Source organism: Anomaloglossus baeobatrachus (assembly GCF_048569485.1).
Source record: "Anomaloglossus baeobatrachus isolate aAnoBae1 chromosome 5 unlocalized genomic scaffold, aAnoBae1.hap1 SUPER_5_unloc_1, whole genome shotgun sequence".
In the NCBI taxonomy this organism is placed as follows: domain Eukaryota; kingdom Metazoa; phylum Chordata; class Amphibia; order Anura; family Aromobatidae; genus Anomaloglossus; species Anomaloglossus baeobatrachus.
Genome location: NW_027441784.1, coordinates 1694272 through 1716474, shown reverse-complemented (window position 1 = coordinate 1716474; position 22203 = coordinate 1694272). Strand labels below are relative to the sequence as shown.

Genomic DNA, 22203 nt, shown 5'->3' with positions numbered 1-22203 from the left:
TCAGGGGTATATTGAGCATTTTGAACCCACAGGTACTTCACAGAATTTGATAACCTTAGGTCGTCATATTGAAAATCTTCATTTTTTTAACAAAAATGTTGCTTTAGCATAAAATTTCTCACTTTCAAGAGGAAACACCAAAAAGCACACACAACAATTTTGTTAACCAAATTTGTATGAGCTCATTGATACCCCACATGTGAACAAAAAACTTTTTTTGGACAAACGGGAGGGCTCAGAACGGAAGGAACACCATGTAAATTTTGGAAAAATTGAAATAAATGGCGGACACCATGTCGCGTTTGCAGGGCCCCTAAGGTACCTATACAGCAGAAACCCCCCAGAAGTGACTCAATTTTGGAAACTAGACCACTCAAAAATTTTATTTAGGGTTACAGTGAGCATTATGACTCCACAGGTAGTTCACAAAAATGTTGCTGTAGTGCCAAATGTCTCACTTTTAGGTTGTGTGCCCACAATCCAGTGACACTGCATCTAGGACTTAGTGTTAGCCCCTCTGTGCAGATGCCAGTGTTGTCCACACGAGAATGCAGCTGCTCGTGCTCACGATCCGGGTTCAGGCCGCTGCAGACTTTATTCTCCCTGCGAAGAACATTCATCTCCACAGCATAAACTGATATCCTGCGTAGACCTCAGGAAGCCACGCCGCTGGTCAGTTTATGCTGCAGATAAAAGAAGCACAATGGGCATGAGATTTATAAACATCCCGCCACTGCGCTTGTACTGCACAACATCACTGTCAAAACACTCTGCGTCCAAACCGCTGCAAATCCTGATCGTGGGCACATAACCTAAAAGCTAGGATGGATGGATAAATGGCTAGATAAATAGATGTAAAACACATATATAATGTCCCACCCCACTGCATATTCTAAGCTGGCACCATTTAGTGACTTTCATGTGGCACTAAAGGGTGTTTAGGCTTGTATTTAGCTAAAAAAAAATAAAAAAATAATTGAAAAAACAACAGAATAAAAAAAAAACAGCTAGGGTAAAGCAGACGGCTGCAGACCACAGCTGGCAGCTTCATATTGGCTGGTATTACAAAATGAAGGTCTCCCCATGCTGTTTTTTTAATATATAAATAATTTAAAAAAAAAAGTGGGGTCCCCTTGTGAAGGGGTCTTTCTCCCATATCACACAATTAACAGAGCGAGAGATGAGTGAACAATCCAAAGCATATTTATTCTATGCAATATAGAATGACCATTAAATAATCCACCACACGGAGGATAGAAATGGAATAAATGTCCCGGAGTTCAGTCACACTCCTCCAGCAGTCCTTCTCCAGGGAAATCGGAGTTTCTCACAGCGTCTTTGGGGTGCTGGCCGCAGCCTCGGCGTCTCCCTCAGAGGTTCAATCTTGCTTCCTCTTTCTTGTAAGTCTCACCCAGAATCACTAATCTCTCAGGTAAACCGAGTTTAGGTGGATTCCAGGTCCCCTCCCCCAGACCTAGGCACAGAAGCACTTCAAGGGGATAAATCCTGACTTAACAGAACAAACAATATATCGCATAGACAGACCACCACGCGCAAAACATGAACCCACACAAAATGGTACTTAACCCACAATATCACACCATGACATCCCCCAAATTGGATTTCCAGCCAAGGTAAAGTGGACAGCTGTGGTCTGGTACTCTCAGGGTGGAAAGACCCATGGTTATTTGGCCCTTCCCAGCCTAAAAATAGCAGGCCGCATCCGCCCAGAAGTGGCGCATCCATTGGATGCGCTAATCCTGGCGCTTCGCCCCGACTCTTCCCATTGCCCTAATGCGGTGGCAAATGGGGAAATAAATAGGGTTGTTGGGGTTAGGGTTAATGATGTCACAGCATCTATCAGATACTTGACATCACTAACCTAGTCAGTAATAAAAAAAGGTAAAAAAAAAATTATTTGAAAAAACACTCCCCAACACATTCCCTCTTTCAGCAATTTATTGAAAAGAAAAAAAATTCCGGTCTGCCGTAATCCATTTTGGAGGTCCTACAACAATTTTGTACCTTCCAGAATATGGGTCGCACACTTTGAGAACGTATCCCCCATTTTCTGGAAGTGCAAACCCTCCATGGGAGGAGTGTGGGTGCAGTGATAATTGCACTCACACTTCCCAGGTCCACAGCATGGCAGTGTGAGCTGCAGTAAGCTCAGTGTCACTACTAGCAGGGTGCCATCTGAGAGCCGCACTGCACAAGTGGCCAAGATCTTCTGAGAAGGAAGAGGAGGGATTGTGGGGGATCGTCACTGCAGAAGGTAACGGGAGACCTGGGATTGACAATCGGTGACCTGGCTGGACCTGGGGAGAACTTTGATGTTGCATCTGACATGTCAGATACGACAGAACTCAGAGGAGAAGGATGGTCCATTTTAGTTGATTGGGTGGGGGGGGGGCATTTTGGCCACATTCGGGGACCGGGGGAGGCGACTTATCTCCCATCTGACATGTTTAATCATGCCAGATGTGAGATAAATCTTTTCTTTCTGCCCGAATCGTGGTCTCCAGGGACGGAGCTACCCTTGGTAGATGAAACCACTGAAATTTTCCAATGTTGGGGGGGCGGCATACACTTGATTTCTTTATTGTTTGCCGGCAGCTGTGGGAGGAGATTAACACTGAACGCTAGGACATAATTTTACTTCCCGCGGTCGTTAAGGGGTTAAAGTCTACAAGCTCCGAAACCAGTTTAGCATATCTAAACTTTTTTATTTACATAATGTTTCTAGTTTAGGAGTGAAATATAATGTGGGCACATTTTGTAATTGGGATAATTATCACTATTTTGCTGCCTTCAAACAAGAAATGGGTAGTAAATTGTGCTTCAGCGAGTGCACAGATCCGGACGCCATGTGTGCGCCCCTCTTCTTCCGAGACAAGAATACATCGAATCCTAATCCCATTGCCCTGTTCTTAACCGAAAAACTGGGAAATTATTTGTTTTTGCTCTTTTTTATTTTCCTACTCTTATTATGGAAGCAATTACTCTTTTATTTTTCCATTAACATTGTCGTATGAAGGATTGTTTTTTTATAACGATTATGTGCTACTTTTACGGTTGTACTGTTTACATAGCACATTTCATGTTGAATATTTTTTAGTACCCAAATGATATCTCCCCTCCCTTATCTCCATTAATTTTACATATCGCCTCATCTCCGTCCCATTCAGGTCCTTATAATATTGGATCCTCTCAGTGGAGATCTATAGAAGAGAATTCTCCTGATTTCCCCGTGAAGGATGGATATGGACAGGGACAAGATGGCGGAGAGGATATTACACCTCACCCTAGAGATCCTCTTCCGGCTTACTGGAGAGGTGAGAGATTCTGATGATGTCACATTAAATCATTCTTATCTATGGGAATAACAGATGGACAGAACTGGAGAGGTGAGGACTCTGGAAATGTCTGTAGTGAGATTTATTACTGTGTCTCTCCATAACCAGGATTACACAGTAGTGAAGAAGACCTCTAGTGAGCGCTGTCAGGCCCCTGTGTCTGAGGGATGGGGCAGACCCCTGAGCCCAATCACGGGGCCTCCACCTCACCCCCCCGATACATGAGGACATCAATGACCAGAAGATCCTAGAACTCACCTACAAGATGATTGAGCTGCTGACTGGAGAGGTGACACTGCTGGGAATGCTGGGACATTATACAGTAACGCTATGAAGGGATCGGGGGGTGACAGTATCATTGTATGTGTCAGGTTCCTATAAGGTGTCAGGACGTTACCGTTTATTTCTCCATGGAGGAGTGGGAGTATTTAGAAGGACACAAAGATCTGTACAAGGACGTCATGATGGAGGTTCCCCAGCCCCTCACATCACCAGGTAATAGACAGGACTAAATACACACGGCCTATAATTCTCTGTATGTAAGGAATTAATTCAGTCCCTCCCTGTATGTGTCTCCTCCAGTTCTATCCGGTAAGAGGACAACACCAGAGAGATGTCCCTGTCCTCTTCTCCCACAGGACTGTAAACAAGAAGATCCCGATGTTCCTCAGGATCATCAGGTAGATGGAGAGAAGGAGCCATGAAATCTCCCTATGATGTGTAGACGGCTGTGAAGGTCTTGTGCTCAGTCTTGTTTTATCCTCCAGTATTATATGTGTTCTACTTGTGTAATGAGAGCGGTGGAGATGGCAGGATTAGAGCTGATCATAGATGTGACTTCTCCATCTGGCTGTGACTTTTGGATCACATTTATCCCGTTCTCTACACTGAGCACTTACATCAGGGTTTTGACACCAGGTTATCGGACAGAGAGAGGTCGCCCCTATCCCATGGGTCAGAAGGTCACAGCGCACACCAGCAGTAGTAGCATCTGCTTTGCCTTCCATGTAGCTGTGCAGTCTATGCTTGTGCTGGTGCTGCTAGGGTTAAGCAGACCCTTGTGTCTTTCTTGGCTTACCATCCTGAGTTGTCTCAGCTGTTCTGATTTCTGCTCTCCCCCTGGTATAAGTTCTCACCACTTTACCTCAGTAGTTGCCAGTGATAACTTGCTTTTCCATGGTGCTGGCATGGAGGTGTGAGCCATGGAAAGAAAAATTGTTTTGAATTTGATCCTGGAGATTGCTGCTTGGAAATTTTCTTTGGTGTCTTCCTATTGATAATCTCCCTTTTTATTTATTTCTCTTCCATCCCCCTTTTTCACCACTTGTTGTTTGGGAATGCAGTTTCTTTTTACTATGTTGTTTTCCTTTTGTGTCACTATCATAAAGCAGGACTAGTGTTCCTCCTGCCCTGCTCACTAGACATGGTTGTGATTAGGGTAAGACAGGGATAGACACGTGATTGCTGCACAAGGGGAAAGAACCTGTCTTGGGACATCGGGGAGCTCAGGGTTGCTCAGAGTAAGTGACAGGGTTTATCCTTCCTGTTCTTCCATAGAGGCAGTGGTTCTCACTCCATCTTTCTCATGATACACCGCTCAGCCTCTTGGTGAAAAACAACAACCAGGGACTGCCCTGTATTGGTAACTTGTGCCTATTGTTAGCAAAGTCCAACCTCAGAGTCTCTGGTGATGACTGGGTAGGCACTTAATCATGACCCCCTGGATAAGCCTGGTTCAGGGTGCAGTGAAGCTTTGTCCCTTCTCCTCAACCTATTAGTGTGACAGGTTTACATGTAATTTTTCAAATGACATGATTCAGATGAAACCCCCAAAGGATCCATTCACTGTAATAAGGCAGCAGAGTTAGTCTGGACTCCTCACGGCAGCGCGGCAATCATCCCTATCTAGTGAACGGTTATCTCCAGTAATTGTAATATTACAGTGGATTCTTCTCCTCATTCAGGTCCCTACAATATCGGATCCTCTCAGTGGAGTTCTTCTATATAAGAGAATTCTCCTGATTGACCCATCAAGGATGGATATGGACAGGGACAAGATGGCGGAGGGGATATTACACCTCACCCTAGAGATCCTTTTGTGGCTTACTGGAGAGGTGAGCGTTTCTGATGACGTCACATTACATCATTCTTATCTATGGGAATAACAGATGGACAGAACTGGAGAGGTGAGGACTCTGGAAATGTCTGGAGTGAGATTTATTACTGTGTCTCTCCATAACCAGGATTACACAGTAGTGAAGAAGACCTCTAGTGAGCGCTGTCAGGCCCCTGTGTCTGAGGGATGGGGACGACCACTAAGCCCAATCATGGGGCCTCCACTTCACCCCCCGATACATGAGGACATCAATGACCAGAAGATCCTAGAACTCACCTACAAGATGATTGAGCTGCTGACTGGAGAGGTGACACTGCTGGGAATGCTGGGACGTTATACAGTAACGCTATGAAGGGATCGGGGGTGACAGTATCATTGTATGTGTCAGGTTCCTATAAGGTGTCAGGATGTCACCGTCTATTTCTCCATGGAGGAGTGGGAGTATTTAGAAGGACACAAAGATCTGTACAAGAACGTCATGATGGAGGATCCCCAGCCCCTCACATCACCAGGTAATAGACAGGACTAAATACACACGGCCTATAATTATCTGTATGTAAGGAATGAATTCCGTTCCTGTATATGTCTCCTCCAGTTCTATCCAGTAAGAGGACAACACCAGAGAGATGTCCCCGTCCTCTTCTTCCACAGGACTGTAAACAAGGAGATCCCGATGTTCCTCAGGATGTGTCTCCTCTAGCTCTATCCAGTAAGAGATATATACTCATGTAATTTATGCACTAATTTTGTGACTTTCTGCTCTGGGGTTTATTTCAGCTGTATTTTCTTTGCTTCTGCTTCTTCTGATGTTTGTTTCTAGTGCCTTCTTTATGTCGTTATGAAGGCAACTCAAAGACCTGCAGAGGGTTCATGAATATCCTGTTTCCCCAAAAAGACGACCTACACCAAAAATAAGAGCTAGCATGATTTGTTGGGATTTTTGGAGAATGGTTGAAATAAAATAATAAGATCCTAGTTACAGTCAGGACCAGTGTTGGGAGAAATCAAACTGAGCAATTTCTCAGGAACCGCACTCTCTTAGGGACGCCATCAGTTGTATTCTAAAGTTGATTGTTTAAGGACCTTTGATGATTTCAGAGTCATGTGACATGATGTTATTAATCTTTCAACATTTCCACATCTTAAGCAGGCTTTACACGCTACAATATATCTAACGATGTGTCGGCGGGGTCATGTCGTAAGTGACGCACATCCTGCATCGTTAGTGTTGTAGTTGCGTGTGACACCTACGTGCGATTCCGATTGTACGCAAAAACATTGATCGCATACACGTCGTTCATTTTCTAAAAATGGAACATCCGGTTGTTCAATGTTCCCGAGGCAGCACACATCGCTGTGTGTGACACCCCAGGAATGATGAACACCGCTTACCTGCGTCCCGCCGGCTATGCGGAAGGAGGTGGGCGGGATGTTTACGTCCCGCTCATCTCCGCCCCTCCACTTCTATTGGGCGGTTGCTGTGTGACGTCGCTGTGACGCCGAACGTCCCTCCCCCTTCAGGAAGTAGATATTTGCCGCCCACAGCGAGGTCGTATGGCAGGTAAGTACGTGTGACGGGGGTTACAGCATTGTGCGACAGGGGCAACAAATTGGCCATGCCGCACAAGCGATGGGGGCGGGTGCAATCGCACGTTTAATTGAAACGTGTAAAGCAGCCTTTATTCTGGCAGATTGTGCGGGATTAACCCTTTTTCTTCTTTTGGTTTGAAGACATATTTGGATAGACCACAAGACCCTGCTACCTGCTTTGGTTAAAAAGCCTCAAAATAGGCCATCAACGTTACAGTCCCGGACAACACTGTTAAATATCCGACATCTGTCTCTAACTATTTTATTTTCGTCTTAAAAAAAAACCTCATTGAAATTGTCTGTTGTGTGTCAATGTTACTAGGAGAATTTTGCAGCTTCTGACAACTGGCATGGCAGCGTCAGGATCTGTGGATACTGCACTCTGCCTGCTAACTTCTTTGATATTTGTGAGCAGCTCAAGTAGACACAGGCATGAAACCACAGGCTTAGGCAGGCTAGCAAGAGTTAATCTCTGCTAGGCTGCTTGTTAATATCTTTCATTACATGCTGTAGGGGAGCCAGTGTCATTCGCTCCCCTCCTGTATATACTGGCTGGACTATTCCATTAATGCCAGCTGTAGTTTACCTATACTGGTCTGGTCAGGTGTTGTGAATTGTTGCTGTGACCAGTTTTCGTGTTAACCCTTGTTGTCTTTTTGTTGCTGCTTTCCTGCTCTTGCTTTTCTCCTTAGTCTCTCATTGTTTAATTCTGTGAGTTTGCAGTATGTATGAATTTTGGTTTTCTTATTTGTTTTAACTTTTTCCATCATACTCCTGCCCCTTCCTTCCCTAGGGGGATAACAGATTACATCTGGTCAGGAGAATAGTAATGCCCAAGACTGGCATCTCCACTTACAGGAGTAATCCAGAAGTTAGAGAGAGCTTAAGGTCTCCTAGCATGAGGGACAGTATAGGAGTCCCTTGTGCCTCGCTATCCTGCATTCATATCGTGACAAATCAGATTATTTACTGTAGGACATTTCAGAGAACTGGTGCTACTGGAGAGATATTTTGGAGACAGGAATGGTAGGTCCGAATTAACGAAGATGTAACACTAAGATCTCAAAATTAGAAAATAGATTCAGAATAATTTGTTTCCTAGTTTAATTTTGGATGTTATGGTTTAAAACACAATGTGCTTTCAAAACATCATTAAAAACTAATAACATTGTGTTTATATTTAGCAGATGACTGTATTGGGAGTTCAGATGGACCTCTAATATCTTCCGAATTTATAACAGATGATGAAAGTATCACACATGATACATATGAGGAGCATGCTGTTGTCCCAGATATACCTCCAGTCCTTCCTAGGATTGATCTATCATCTGATCTTTTCAAACAAGTACAAAATTCCAATCATCAAAAAACTCACACAGGGGAGAAGCCATTTTCATGTTCAGAATGTGGGAAATGTTTTATTCGGAAATCAAAACTTGTTGTGCATCAAAGATCTCTTACAGGGGAGAAGCCATTTTCATGTTCAGAATGTGGGAAATGTTTTATTCAGAAATCAACATTTGTTGTGCATCAAAGATCTCACACAGGGGCAAAGCCATTTTCATGTTCAGAATGTGGGAAATGTTTTATTCAGAAATCAGACCTTGTTAGACATCAGAAAATTCACACAGGGGAGAAGCCGTTTTCATGTTCAGAGTGTGGGAAATGTTTTATTCAGAATTCAGACCTTGTTGTGCATCAAAGATCTCACACAGGGGTGAAGCCATTTTCCTGTTCAGAATGTGGGAAATGTTATATTCAGAAATCAAACTTTGTTACACATCAAAACATTCACACAGGAGAGAAGCCATTTTCATGTTCAGAGTGTGGGAAATGTTTTTTTGGGAGATCAAATCTTGTTACACATCAGAAAATTCACACAGCGGTGAAGCCATTTTCATGTTCAGAATGTGGGAAATGTTTTATTCAGAAATCAGATCTTGTTAGACATCAGAAAATTCACACAGGGGAGAAGCCATTTTCATGTTCAGAATGTGGGAAATGTATTATTAAGAAATCAGATCTCGTTGTGCATCAAAGATCTCATACAGGGGAGAAGCCATTTTCATGTTCAGAATGTGGGAAATGTTTTATTCGGAAATCAGATCTTGTTGTGCATCAAAGATCTCATACAGGGGAGAAGCCATTTTCATGTTCAGAATGTGGGAAATGTTTTATTCAGAAATCAGACCTTGTTAGACATCAGAAAATTCACACAGGGGAGAAGCCATTTTCATGTTCAGAATGTGGGAAATGTTTTATTAAGAAATCAGAACTTGTTGTGCATCAAAGATCTCACACAGGGGCGAAGCCATTTTCATGTTCAGAATGTGGGAAATGTTTTATTAAGAAATCAGAACTTGTTGTGCATCAAAGATCTCACACAGGGGAGAAGCCATTTTCATGTTCAGAATGTGGGAAATGTATTATTAAGAAATCAGATCTCGTTGTGCATCAAAGATCTCATACAGGGGAGAAGCCATTTTCATGTTCAGAATGTGGGAAATGTTTTATTCGGAAATCAGATCTTGTTGTGCATCAAAGATCTCATACAGGGGAGAAGCCATTTTCATGTTCAGAATGTGGGAAATGTTTTATTCGGAATTCAGATCTTGTTTGGCATAAAAGATCTCATACAGGGGAGAAGCCATATTCATGTTCAGAGTGTGGGAAATGTTTTACTAGGAAATTATGTCTTGGTTACCATCAAAAAAATCACACAAAATCAAACATCAATCAAAAAACCATTTTTATGTTCTGAATGTGGAAAATGTTATTCTCAGAAATCGGATCTCGTTAAACATTTGCTGAAGCCATACAGGGAAGGATTTTTTTTCATGTTGTGAATAATTGAAATGTTTAGGGCTCATGCGCACGTTGCTTTTTTTTTTTGCGTTTCTGCAGCATTTTAAGCTGCAGCATCACATTGTCAAAATTCATGCGTGCTGCTTCACCAGCAAAGTATCTATGAGAATCATGCAAAATCCGTGCGCACGGTGCTTTTTTAAACGCAATGTTTTGATTGTCAAAAATTTGAGAAAATCTCTGCGTTTAAAAAAAGTAGCATGTCACTTCTTTTGTTCATTTTGTCAGCGTTCTACACCCATTGAAATCAATGAGTTGTAGAAAAACGCTACCAAAATGCTAAGCAGTGCGTTTGCATGTTTATTTGACAATAACAAACGCAGGTCTTTTGGTCTCTCTCTCTGTTGGTCGGTCTCTCTCTCTGTCTCTATCTCTCTGTTGATGTCGGTCTCTCCCTCCCACCCCCTCTCTCATACTCCCCGATCACGAGTGCGGCGCTGCACGGCGTTCACACTGTGGCGGCTTCTCTTTTGAAATTGCCAGCCGCTCATTATTCAATCTCCTATTCCCTGCTTCCTCCGCCCACCGGCGCCTATGATTGGTTGCAATCAGACACGCCCCCACGCTGAGTGACAGCTGTCTCACTGCAACCAATCACAGCTGTCGGTGGACATGTCTATATCGTGCAGTAAAAAAAAAAAATTAAAACCACCGTGAGGTCCCCCCAATATTGATACCAGCCAGGGTAAAGCCATACGGCTGAAGGCTGGTATTCTCAGGATGGGGAGCTCCACGTTATGGGGAGCCCGCCAGCCTAACAATATCAGCCAGTAGCCGCCTGGAATTGCCGCATCCATTAGATGCGACAGTCCCGGGACTCTACCCGGCTCATCCCGAATTGCCCTGGTGTCGAGGAAATCTGGGTAATAAGGAGTTAATGGCAGCAGATTAACCTGTAAGTTAAAGAAAATAAACACACACAACAAAAAATCCTTTACTTGGAATAAAAGACAAAAGAACACCCTCTTTCACCACTTTATTAACCCCGCAAAAACACCTCCAGGTCCGGTGTAATCCACACAAGGTCCCACGACGCTTTCAGCTCTGCTACATCGGAAGATGACAGGAGCGGCAGTAGAACAGCGCCACTCCTGTGAGCTCCATGCAGCAACTGAAGTGAGTCGCGCGATCAGCTGTGCTGTCATTGAGGTTTCTCGCGGCCAACGCTCTCAGGTGGAGGACTCCAGCTGTGGACGCTGGTCACCTGAGTGAAAGCACAGCTGATTGCGTGTCTCACTGCAGTCACTCAGGGGATTTGCGATCACAGGTGAGTCCTTCACGTGTGACCGCAAATCAGGCTGCGACACAGAGAGAGAGAGAGACGCGCGATGTCAGTTAAATCGGGTGAAACTCTGACGTCACTGCTGCGGACTCCTGTGTCCTAGCACTGACCTTGGAGGTTCATCTGAGTTCATGACCGCACACAGAGAAAGAGTTGCGGGATGACAGTGAAGTCGGGTGAAGTTCATCCAAGTTCATTCTCATCGCCCGGCTCTGTCTGTGTCTGCTGTCAGTGGGCATGTAGCAGAGCTGAATTGCTGGGGGACCGCAGTGACAAAAATGCATGTAAAATGCATGCAAAATGCATCCAAAATACATGCGTTTTGGATGCATTCTTTTTGTCAACTCGCAGTGTCAAGTGTGCCAGAGGGTACATTTATTTCTGCACTAGTCAGGACGCAGTGTACGCATGAGCCCTTAATTTGTAAATCAAGTCTTGCCGACCATCAGAAAACCAACAGAGTGGAGCAGCAATTTTTGCTTTCAGAATTTGTCAAACGTTTTTAAGGGTATGTGCGCACGTTGCTTTTTACCTGCTTTTTTGCTGCTTTTTCTTCTGTGCTGTTTAATGCCAAAATGGATGTGTTCTTCTATTCAAGCAAAGTCTATGGGAATTTAGGTTTCTTGTTCACACTATGTTGTTCAAAATGCTGCCTTTTTGTGGCAGAACTTTGGTCAAAAACTCCAGCTTTGCAGTGCAAAACCCAAATGGCAAAAACAATTGACATGTTGCTTCTTTGAAAAGCTGAGTTTTTGACCAAAGTTCTGCCACAAAAAGGCAGCATTTTGAACAACATAGTGTGAACAAGAAACCCAAATTCCCATAGACTTTGCTTGAATAGAAGAACACATCCATTTTGGCATTAAACAGCGCAGAAGAAAAAGCAGCAAAAAAGCAGGTAAAAAGCAACGTGCGCACATACCCTAAGATTAATCAGGTCCTGTTGTCAGATGAGTGACACGGGAGAAGCCATCATGATGTACCATAATTCAAAGGGTTTTATCCAAAAATCGGCTACAAAAGGAAGAATTGGTGAGGAAAAGAACCATTTTTTTTCTTTTTAAACTTCTCATATTTTTCAGACCATAATACATAACTAGGCTTTGAGGAGGAATATAGGGAAAAAGATTGACGCAAAAAATGTGGTCATGAAGCACTGTTATAGGGGGATCTGCTGCTGACACTGTTACGGGGATAAAATCCCAGAATTCTGTACTAATGTTCCCCATCCTGGGCCCCTTCCAGATATACTGTATGTGTCTCCCATCCTCATGTATATGTGCTTAATCGTGGTATAGGTGTTGCCCATCTTTATCCCATCCTGATATATATGGCACTTGTCCTAGTATACTGTATATATTCCCATTCAGTAAGGTAAAAAAAAGGAGGGGTTGAATCCGCTCACCTGTTCCTAGAGCCCACTAGATTGGATCGTGCATGGATGCAGAAAGACTGCCAGTCTTGTCAATAAGCATAGAATCCAGGAAGAAAACTCCAGCACAGAATATAGGGAAAAATATAGGTAAAAATCGTAGTTTTATTTATAAATCCTTAAAAATTGCATCATTAGGTCATTTAAACATATTCAAAGAGTACGCGTTTCGAGCATAGTTGCTCTTACTCCTCTCAGAAGCAATTATCCTCGAAACGCGTACTCTGAATATGTTTGAATGACCTAATGATGGACTTTTTAAGGATTTATAAATAAAACTACGATTTTTACCTGTATTATTCCCTGGATTCTGTGCTTGAGCTTTCTTCCTGGATTCTATATATATATCCCCATACTTGTATATAGCCCTCATCTTGGGCCCATTCTGTTATATATTTCCCCATAATGCTGCACACATAAGATGATGCAGCGTGTGCAGCTGCACACATCGGTGCACGGTGTTCTCTTCTGATGCTGGCAAGTGACTTCAGTATGTAAGCAGTGCATGACATTACTTCCATGCGTCCACAGTTACACGCGGACATCAGCTGCCGGAATATTCACTGCTCCCCACGCCCGGGATTATGGGCTTGGGGAGCAGGTAATATTTTTTCTCGAATAGTCAACACATGTGACTGACCAGCCATATCAGTAAGCCGGCGGCTGGGTGATGTGTGCCCAATATTAAAGAGAATGAATATTCACTGCTCCCCATGCTAATAATACCGCCCACATCTTGGTTGGCGCTGGCTTCACTGCCTAGAGGTGAGCGGGATTATAGCGTGGGGAGCAGTGAATATTCATTTTCTTTTTTAGCTGGCACACTGTTAGCCCTTTTGAGAGCCTTTAGGAACATTTGTGAAAGGTTTTGATACTGGATTATATTTAGATAATTCACTAATCTCAGGTTGCCCACTGCTTTATTTACTAAAAAGCGCAGCCCCAGATTGGAGATAGGAACTCTTAAGTATATCACATTGTATATAATTGTATTTAAAAACTTGTTGTTTTGTTAATAAATGCTTGTAAATATATATTCCTCATGCCTATCTTACTCTATTGTCTAGATGTGATGATTTTGCCTCAGAACCTCTGGAGATGGGACAGAGCTATAGACATTTCGCGCAAAATACCTACGCTGGGATTTTGGGAATTAAATGCCAATCTGTCACTAAGTGTTTAACCCTTAATTAAAAATCAGAATATCAGAATAATATATAAAGACAGTGCCACATTAGGTACGGGAAAGTACCAAGCGAACGAAGTAAGGGAGGGAAAACCCTGTGTCTAGGGAAGGGGGAGATGGTGACCACTGACCAAGCCTAACGCTGGGCCCTGGATTCCCTCACCACGCTGAGCCGGATAAATAATCCTAGTCTGACCCTGATCAGGGCCCTAGGTAGAGAGCGGTTCAGATGAGCTCTTTGTCAAAATCACTAGGCACTAAAGGACACACAGGGATAACAAAGAAAGGAAAACAACAAACAACTTATCGCAAGACGACTGAGTAAGAAGTTCAGTAAATAGCAGCTACTATCCTACTGATGCGTGCAAGTCGCCTGCTTGCATCCAGACTTTGTGAAGGAAATGAATAATTCCAGCACAAGTCCAGAGAAAATGAGTGTATATAAACCCAAGGGGAAATAAAGACTATTAGCAACTGAAGTAAAGAGGAGCTTCCCTGGGTCCTAAAAAAACAACAAGGATGAAAACCCAGCAGAGGAGATATCAGTACACTGAATACTGGCAGCTGGAAAATTAAAATGTCAGCGAGTATTTTGCACACACAACTGCTGTGACCTTCTATTGCCGGACACCAAAGGTCTGTCTGTTACCCATGACCGATAGGGACTCTGATTCCAATGATGTGTCATTTACTGGGCTGCTTGCTGTAGTTTTGATAAAAACACTGTATTATCCCTAGTGGATTATCACTAGAGAACTAGTAAAACTACTGCCATGTATCCTCCATCTTCATTAGCTCTGTATAACCCGCCATCACTTGATTGGCAGCTTTCTGTCTATGCTCATTGTACATAGCTGCCAATCAGTGGTGTGGGTGAGGTTATACATAGAGCAGTATTTCGAGAACTGGTAGATCTTAAGCAAATAAAAATGATCTTTATCAAAACTTCAGCAAGCAGCCAAGTAAGTGACACAAGGCTGGAATCAGGATCTCTGCTTATATAGTTTGATTGGACACACGTTACAAGTAGCTTTGTTTCTCTTAATCTATAAATCACATCCGAAGCCATATGCTATTAAATGTTATATATTTAATCTGAAAAGTAGGCAGTGTTTATAAAAATATACATATTACAAAGGAGAACAAAAATAATAATACAGTATATACAATTACATTAAATAAAAGGGAATAACCAAAGGGAAATTGATGAACTTGGGTCACAGAAATTACTTTTGATTTCTGGAGGGAAGGACTCCAATGGAACGTGGAGCAATCCTACACAGCAATGTTCCTTTCACTGAACAAGGATGATAGTCTGCATTAGTTTTTTATAAACACAAGTTACACCCACATACGTCTCCTCTGGTGACTCATAACGCGGCTGAACTTCAGATACTTATAGGATGTGTCTAAGTCTTAGAAAATGATGACCTCTCAATTCATATTTTCTATAAGGGGGAAAGGATTTGCATTTGTCTATTTTTCTATTCAACTGCTGCTCTTATCTCTACCGGACATAACTCTGTCCTTTTCTGTATTCTTGTGCATTTGAGCTGAGATTGGCCTCACATCTGCTAGAGGATTCTCTATAGTTACCTGTTTCCAAAGGAGGGAGTCAGATTCATAATCATCTTATTGAGTCTTTATGGATTTTATCATTTCTATGAGACAGGATTACATATTGATGTTTTTCCATAATCAAAGTTTTATCCCCTTGAAAGTCGAGCTCAGTTTTTTGGACACTTGCCTCAACTTGGTGCTTGAAGAGTTCAATAAAATCAGACATTTTACACTCCCATCTACAGAAAATAACCTAAATAAAAAAGAAAAGGTTGCACTTCCGGATCCGGTCCTGGCTGAGGTGGAAGCATAGAGGAGAAGCTCCCGCCACCCCCTGGAAAAATCAGTCTGACAGAAGCCCCCCCGCACCAGAGATCGGGACGAGAGTGATCCAGCTGGGAAGCGGAGGTCAGCAGCAATGGACAGGTACCTGCTGCAGAGCGCCAGCGGCGTTGAGAGGCCCGGGAGAGGCGGTGACGCTGCAGACACGAGAGGAGTGGAGGAGATGAATATGGCACTGGCAAGCCTGCCGGTGGCGGAGCCAGAGGTGCAGGGGAGAGACGCGATGGATCTGTGTCAGAGCGGGAGGCAGCAAGAGGCGAATAAAGGAGAAGGACAAAATTCAAGCAATAAATCCCCACCAAGAGCCAGACAGGTGATAGTCAAATACCTCGACTACAAGCACAAAGAAGAAATACTGAAAGCATTTAGAGAACGAAAGCGGCCTTTACAATACCAAGGAAATAGACTGTTGATCTTTGGAGACTACTCTGTTGATGTATCTAAACGTAGGAAGGAACTCAGCAAACTTTGCACATTTCTGTACAACAAAAGAGTAAAATGCCAACTGCTTTACCCGGCAATATTAAATTACCTACCCTCGGTGGTAAGGGGAGGGGGAAGAGAAGCCCCCCTTTCTTCTTCCTCTTCTTCTCCCCTCTACCTTCTCTCTTCTATGTTCTCTCTTGTAATCTCTTCTCTCCTCTTTTCTCTCCTCTCTCTTCGATGTTCTCTTCTCTCTCTCTTCTCTACTCTTCCCTGCTCCCATTCTCTTTCCCTCTTCTCGGCTCTGCTCTTCTTCTCTCTCTTCTTTTCTCTGCTCTGCTCTCTTTCTCTTGATTCTCTGCTGTGTTGTTCTCTCTCTCTCTCTCTCTGCTCTTCTTCTCTCTCTTTTTCTCTGCTCTTCTCTTCTTCTCTCTCTTTGGTTTGCTTTACAGATTCAAGTACAGTGGATCTGACCGGGTTGGCAGGAAGGTTCTATAAAACCAGGACTAATCCAGTGGATGAACTCTCGTTAAGGTCCTACTACTCATAACATAGTGTTTTAACCCTTGCATAATACTTAAGGCCGTTGTGTTTTACTCGGGGGATAAAGCATAGAACTTGTTTATTTGGGGGGTGACTAGGGAGATTCATATTTTGGCCAGGAAGAAGGGAAGTCACTAGCATGGCAAAAAGGGCCGAAAGTCCCGTCAAAAGGATAACTTGTTCTATTGTTGTAGGATTTATATTTTACATATTTTGTTTAAGAGTTTACATACAAGTTGGGGAAAAGAAATGCCATTCTGGCGGAACCACATGTGAAGGCAATGTTGATAGTCGTGTCTCTCCTACAGACGGGGACCTGAAGGGTGGTATTGACAAGAGCAAATTATCTAGACAAACATGGTGCAACTAACAACATGGAATGTTAAGGGCCTAAGATCACTTAACAAATGAGCAATGATACTAAGACATTTGAAAAGATTAAAAACAGATATTGCTCTACTACAAGAAACCCACTTAGGGAGGGAAGATTTTTTTCACATGAAAAAATACTGGGTGGGCTCAGTGTATGGGGCAGCGGCACAAGGAAGGAAGGCGGGCACAATGATTTTGATAAATAAACAGCTTAGCCACGAAGTAGTGGCTCAGTAAGAAGATGACCAGGGAAGATGGCAACATTTAACAATCACTAGCCCAGCGGGAACACTCAGTATATATAATATTTATGGCCCAAACTCGAAGCAGAATCAGTTTCATGACACCATAAAAGCCATAATCCTCTCAGACAAGGAACCTAACATCATAGTGGCGTCGGACTTCAATGCAGTGCCAGACTCAGCAGAGGATAGACGCAAGGGAGAAGGTGAGTCAGGATCCGGGGACAAAGGTTCAGTCCATAGAGATGTCTCACTTAAGGATGTTGGCTTAAAAGACATCTGGAGACTAACTCACCCGCACGACAGAGAGCATACGCACTTCTCTCACCCGCACAACAGTTGGTCTCGTATAGACCAGATTTGGTTGTCTATGGAACTTGTGAATGGTGTACAAAACTGCACGATTGAGAGTATGGTGATCTCAGATCATAGTCCGGTGAGAGTGGACCTTAGAGAGAAATTCAAGAGAGGATCAGACATCATTTGGAGATTCCCGTCGTTTCTCCTTAGACAGGATCATTTTCACAAGATAATAAAAGAATGGTGGGAAGAGTTCTAAGAGGATAACAAGGAACACAGGGCGACCCCAATATTATTTTGGGAAACTGCGAAAGCGGTCTTGAGAGGGCGCTTGGTGGGGTATGCGGCCATGGTCAAACGGAAGACGAATGTGAACTACAACTTCCACAGCGAGGCAGTGCGACTAGCGTATACTAATTATCTGGCAGACAGGTCTAACATGGCAAAAGACAGGTGGTTGGCAGCCAAGAGAGATTTTTTTTTTTTTTTAAACACCAATTTTTATTCCAAATTTTCATGTGCATTACATCTTATGAAACAATATAGCAAGTATGAATTCACTATTTCCATTAACAGGTTATTGTCAAGTAACTAGTAACTATTCCCCCGTTTCCCTTGTTTCCCCCCCCTTAACTGTGTTTCGCCTTCCTTCTATTCTAAAATAACCCCCCCAACAGCTTAGCACACTTTTCCTCCTGCCTAGCCCACACGAAGAACACCCAACAACGCCACATTTTGTCATTTTATCATCACCCCATGTCTCTGAATGAATCATTTGCCTTCTTATCACACCTTCACATTATGGCTGCTTTAATTTCCCCAATGTTCCCTTAATGTCCTCTAGTAGCTACCACTCTGTGTACTTGAAGGGGGTAACTATTGTTTGTATTTCTGTAGCTTCACATTGTTTTTCCATGCATTTTCTCAATTTTTTAAAGAATGCGTCGGTCAAACCGTCTTTGTTTTTTTCTGCTGTCCTCTGTTCGATTCTAAGTAGCACTTTAATCTGCCTCATTACCTCGTCTTCTGACGGAACGTTCCCTTTGAGCCATTTGCCCAGTAAAGCCCTTTTTCCAATTATGGCTATACTATGGAACAGCTTTGGTATTCTATCTCTTTTTTCACTCGCTCTTGCCATTTGTTCAACATGGTCATCATGAAAAATCCATATCAATGGGTCCATCGCCAACTCTACCCCCCATATATTAGTTATTAGCGCCTGCATTTTTTTCCAGAATTTTTGGCTCTCTAGGCATTGCCAAATCCCATGTAACAGATCCGTGTTTAACGTCTTACATTTGGGACAATGTACTATCTTATTAACCTTCTGTTTGTTTGGTATGTTGAAGCCATAGATCGCCCTGTGCATCAGTCTAAACTGTGTGTCCCTCCAGCTCTCATTAACCACCTCTTTTCTCATTCTCATCCATCCTCTTAGTATCTTATCCCCTGCTGTCTCATCTCCCAATTGTCTCACCCATGTTCCCAGGGTCTTATCCGTGCTTAAGGGAACTAACACCTCTCGCAAAGCTTTGTATAGTGAAGTTATGTAAATCTCCCGCTGCTCCTGCATAATAAGTTGGTCCATGTCATTCATCTCTTGTTCCTTCCCGACATCTCTCAGTAGCTGCATTATACCTTTCTCTATCTGTTTATATTGTATAACTTGGAATGGAGATAGCCCATATTTTGTCACAATTTCTTGATAGGACAACCATCTATTTTCCGTCTCATGAAGCAGATCTTTCACTCCTTTTATACCTTTTGTCCTCCATTCTAATTTGTTTTCCCTGCCCGCTGGGAATTCCGGGAAACTCCATATGTTTAAGTATTTAGAAATTCTCCAGGGTAAGTTGAATTTTTTTTCTCACCGCCTTCCACGCCATCACTGTATCTCTGCATATTAGTGAGTTTTTAATGTGCCGTGGTATGTTAGCAAGTGACGTATGCAATATTGCCCCCAAATCCCAGGGTTTACAGAACTCGCCTTCCAATCTCACGTCCGAGTAACCGTTTGTCTTCCTTAACCAGTCTATTACATGCCTCATGAGGCACGCCAGATTGTACCCTCTAATGTCTGGCATTTTAATACCCCCCTTCTCCAGCGTCTGCATTAATTTCTCAGCTTTTATTCTTGGCCTTTTTCCCCTCCACAAGAAGGTCGAAAACGCCTTGTTCAGGCTGTTTACGTCTGTGTGTTTTAATAATATAGGGATAGTCTGCATTGGATATAGTAGTTTTGAGAAACTCATCATTTTTAGAAGATGGTTCCTACCCAGTAGTGATAATGGAAGCCCCTCCCACATCTTCAGTTCCCGTTCTATTTTCGTTATCAGTGGTTTAAAATTTAACTCATATAACGATGCAGGTTGGCGTCCCACTTGGATTCCCAGATATTTAACGTGGGTTCTCGCTATTGGTATCCCATGGACATTGTCTCCTATTCCCTGAGCTGCTAACACCATTGTGCTCTGTTGGTGTAGAAACACTATTTCACATTTTGCCTTATTTAATTTAAAACCTGCCAAGTTTCCGAATTCCTCTATCCGTTGTAGTGTCATTGGGAGTTCCTTGTGGGGTTTATTCATAAACAATATAATGTCGTCCGCAAACAGGGCTGTCCGTAGCACCTCCCCTCCAATGTTGATACCTTCAAAGCAATTTCCCTCATTCAACATTCTTGATAGGGGCTCGATCGCCAGGTTGAACAGGAGGGGGGACAATGGGCACCCCTGTCTAGTCCCTTTAGTCAATGAGAAAGGTCTCGACAGAAATCCTGGTGTCGCCACCCTGGCTTTAGGATTCGCATATAATACTCTAATGAATGTTCTAAATGCTCCCTGAATGTTTCCAGCCTTGACCACTTTACATTATCAAATGCTTTTTCGGCATCTAATGTGATCATGGCTGTAAATGCCCCCTTCTGTAGTTGTCCGTGCCTATTGGCATCCATTACTAGCATGTTTTTTCTTATATTGGTCACCGCCGATCTCCCCTTTACAAACCCTGATTAGGCGGGAGAGATTGCTCTCGGCAATATCTCCGCCAGTCTGTTGGCCATCAATTTGGCCAGTAATTTTAGGTCCTGGTTGATCAAAGAGATCGGTCTATAATTTGCTGGATTATCTAGGTTTTTCTCTCCCTTAGGTATGAGTTTTATATATGCCGTGTTGAGGTGACTCGATATTTCAGTGCTCCCAATATTTTGTTAAACATACCTGTCAATATCGGTGAGATCTGCTCCTTCATCACTTTATAGAATTCCCCATTGAACCCATCGGGTCCCGGAGCTTTATGCACGTTTAACTCTCCTATCACCTTTTGGACTTCTTCTATTGTGACTTCTGCATTCAGACTAGTCAGCTCCTCTGTGCTGAGTCGGGTGAGGTTTATTTGTTTCAGCCATTCTGCCCCTCCTTCACCACTTTCATTCCCCTTACCATACAGTTTTTCATAGTAATCCCCCAAGATCTGGTTAATTTCCTGTGGTTTTGTGGATTTGTTCCCCTCCTGTCCAGTCATGCTGGTTATTGAAGTCATTGGTCGCCTTCCTTTAGCCAAATTGGCCAGTAATTTCCCTGCTTTATTAGCGTACCTGTGCAAGTCAAGCTCCATTTGTGACCGTACTAGCTCTTCCCTTTTTCCTGCCCAAAGCTCGAACTTTTGTTTCGCCCCCTTCCATTCCTCTTTTGCTTTTTGGGACATAGAGAAAAATATATGAAATATTTGGAAACTAAGCGTATCACTAGCTTCTTGGTATTGTGTATGTGTATGTCTCTTGATTGTAGCAGCATACCCCATTAGCCTCCCTCTCAGCACTGCTTTTGCTGCTTCCCAAAATAACATTACATCCGTCTCATGTTCACTATTACTATTACTATACTCTTCCCACCAGCCCTTCAGTATTTTAACAAAGTCCGTATCCCTAAGTAAAAAGGACGGGAACCTCCACAAATAGTCCGATCCCCTCTGAACTGTGTCATTTATTTCTAAGGTCACCGGGCTGTGGTCTGATATCACCATGTTCTCAATATCTACATCTTTGACCCTACTCAAAAATGATTGGTCAACCAGAATATAATCAATTCTTGACCATGCGTCATGCGGATGTGAGTAGTGAGTGAATTCACGATCATATGGGTGCTGTAGCCTCCAACTGTCCTTCAGATTTGTGTCTTCCAGCAGCCTAGCCATTAAGCCTTTTGTCGTTCTTGTCTGCCCACCTTGACCCCTGTTATGTCGCTTATCCTCTTCCCCTAAGACCACCGCATTGAAATCTCCTCCCACTATTTTGTTCCGTTCTGTGTCCATTCCCACTTTACTTGTGATGAGTTTGAAAAACGAGTTCTGTTCATTGTTGGGGGCATATATGTTGTGTATGCTAAACTCACCCTGCGGGCTGTTTAATTTTATATGGAAATATCTACCTTCCTCATCACTATCTTGGGAAGTTATCGTATGATTGAAATGTTTGTTTAATAGAATCATGACCCCTGCTTTCCTTCCCAAGGAGCCCGAACCAACTACTTTTCCTACCCATAATTTCTGCATTCGGAAAAAATCTTCCCGTAGTAAATGCGTTTCCTGCAGCAGT

The 22203-nt window shown here is 43.0% G+C and overlaps 1 protein-coding gene across 1 annotated transcript in view; it reads left to right on the top strand.

The window, feature by feature from the left end:
- The first annotated feature begins 2464 nt into the window (after window positions 1-2464).
- Window positions 2465-22203, top strand: part of LOC142258769 (uncharacterized) — a 52939-nt gene continuing 33200 nt past the window's right edge. Inside the window, exons 1-9 of the mRNA XM_075331370.1 lie at window positions 2465-2483; window positions 3939-4036; window positions 5321-5470; window positions 5600-5779; window positions 5861-5984; window positions 6068-6181; window positions 8247-9816; window positions 16918-17021; window positions 17438-17745. Of these exons, the coding sequence (XP_075187485.1) occupies window positions 2465-2483; window positions 3939-4036; window positions 5321-5470; window positions 5600-5779; window positions 5861-5984; window positions 6068-6181; window positions 8247-9816; window positions 16918-17021; window positions 17438-17745 (2667 nt within the window). The remainder of the gene's footprint in view (window positions 2484-3938; window positions 4037-5320; window positions 5471-5599; window positions 5780-5860; window positions 5985-6067; window positions 6182-8246; window positions 9817-16917; window positions 17022-17437; window positions 17746-22203) is intronic.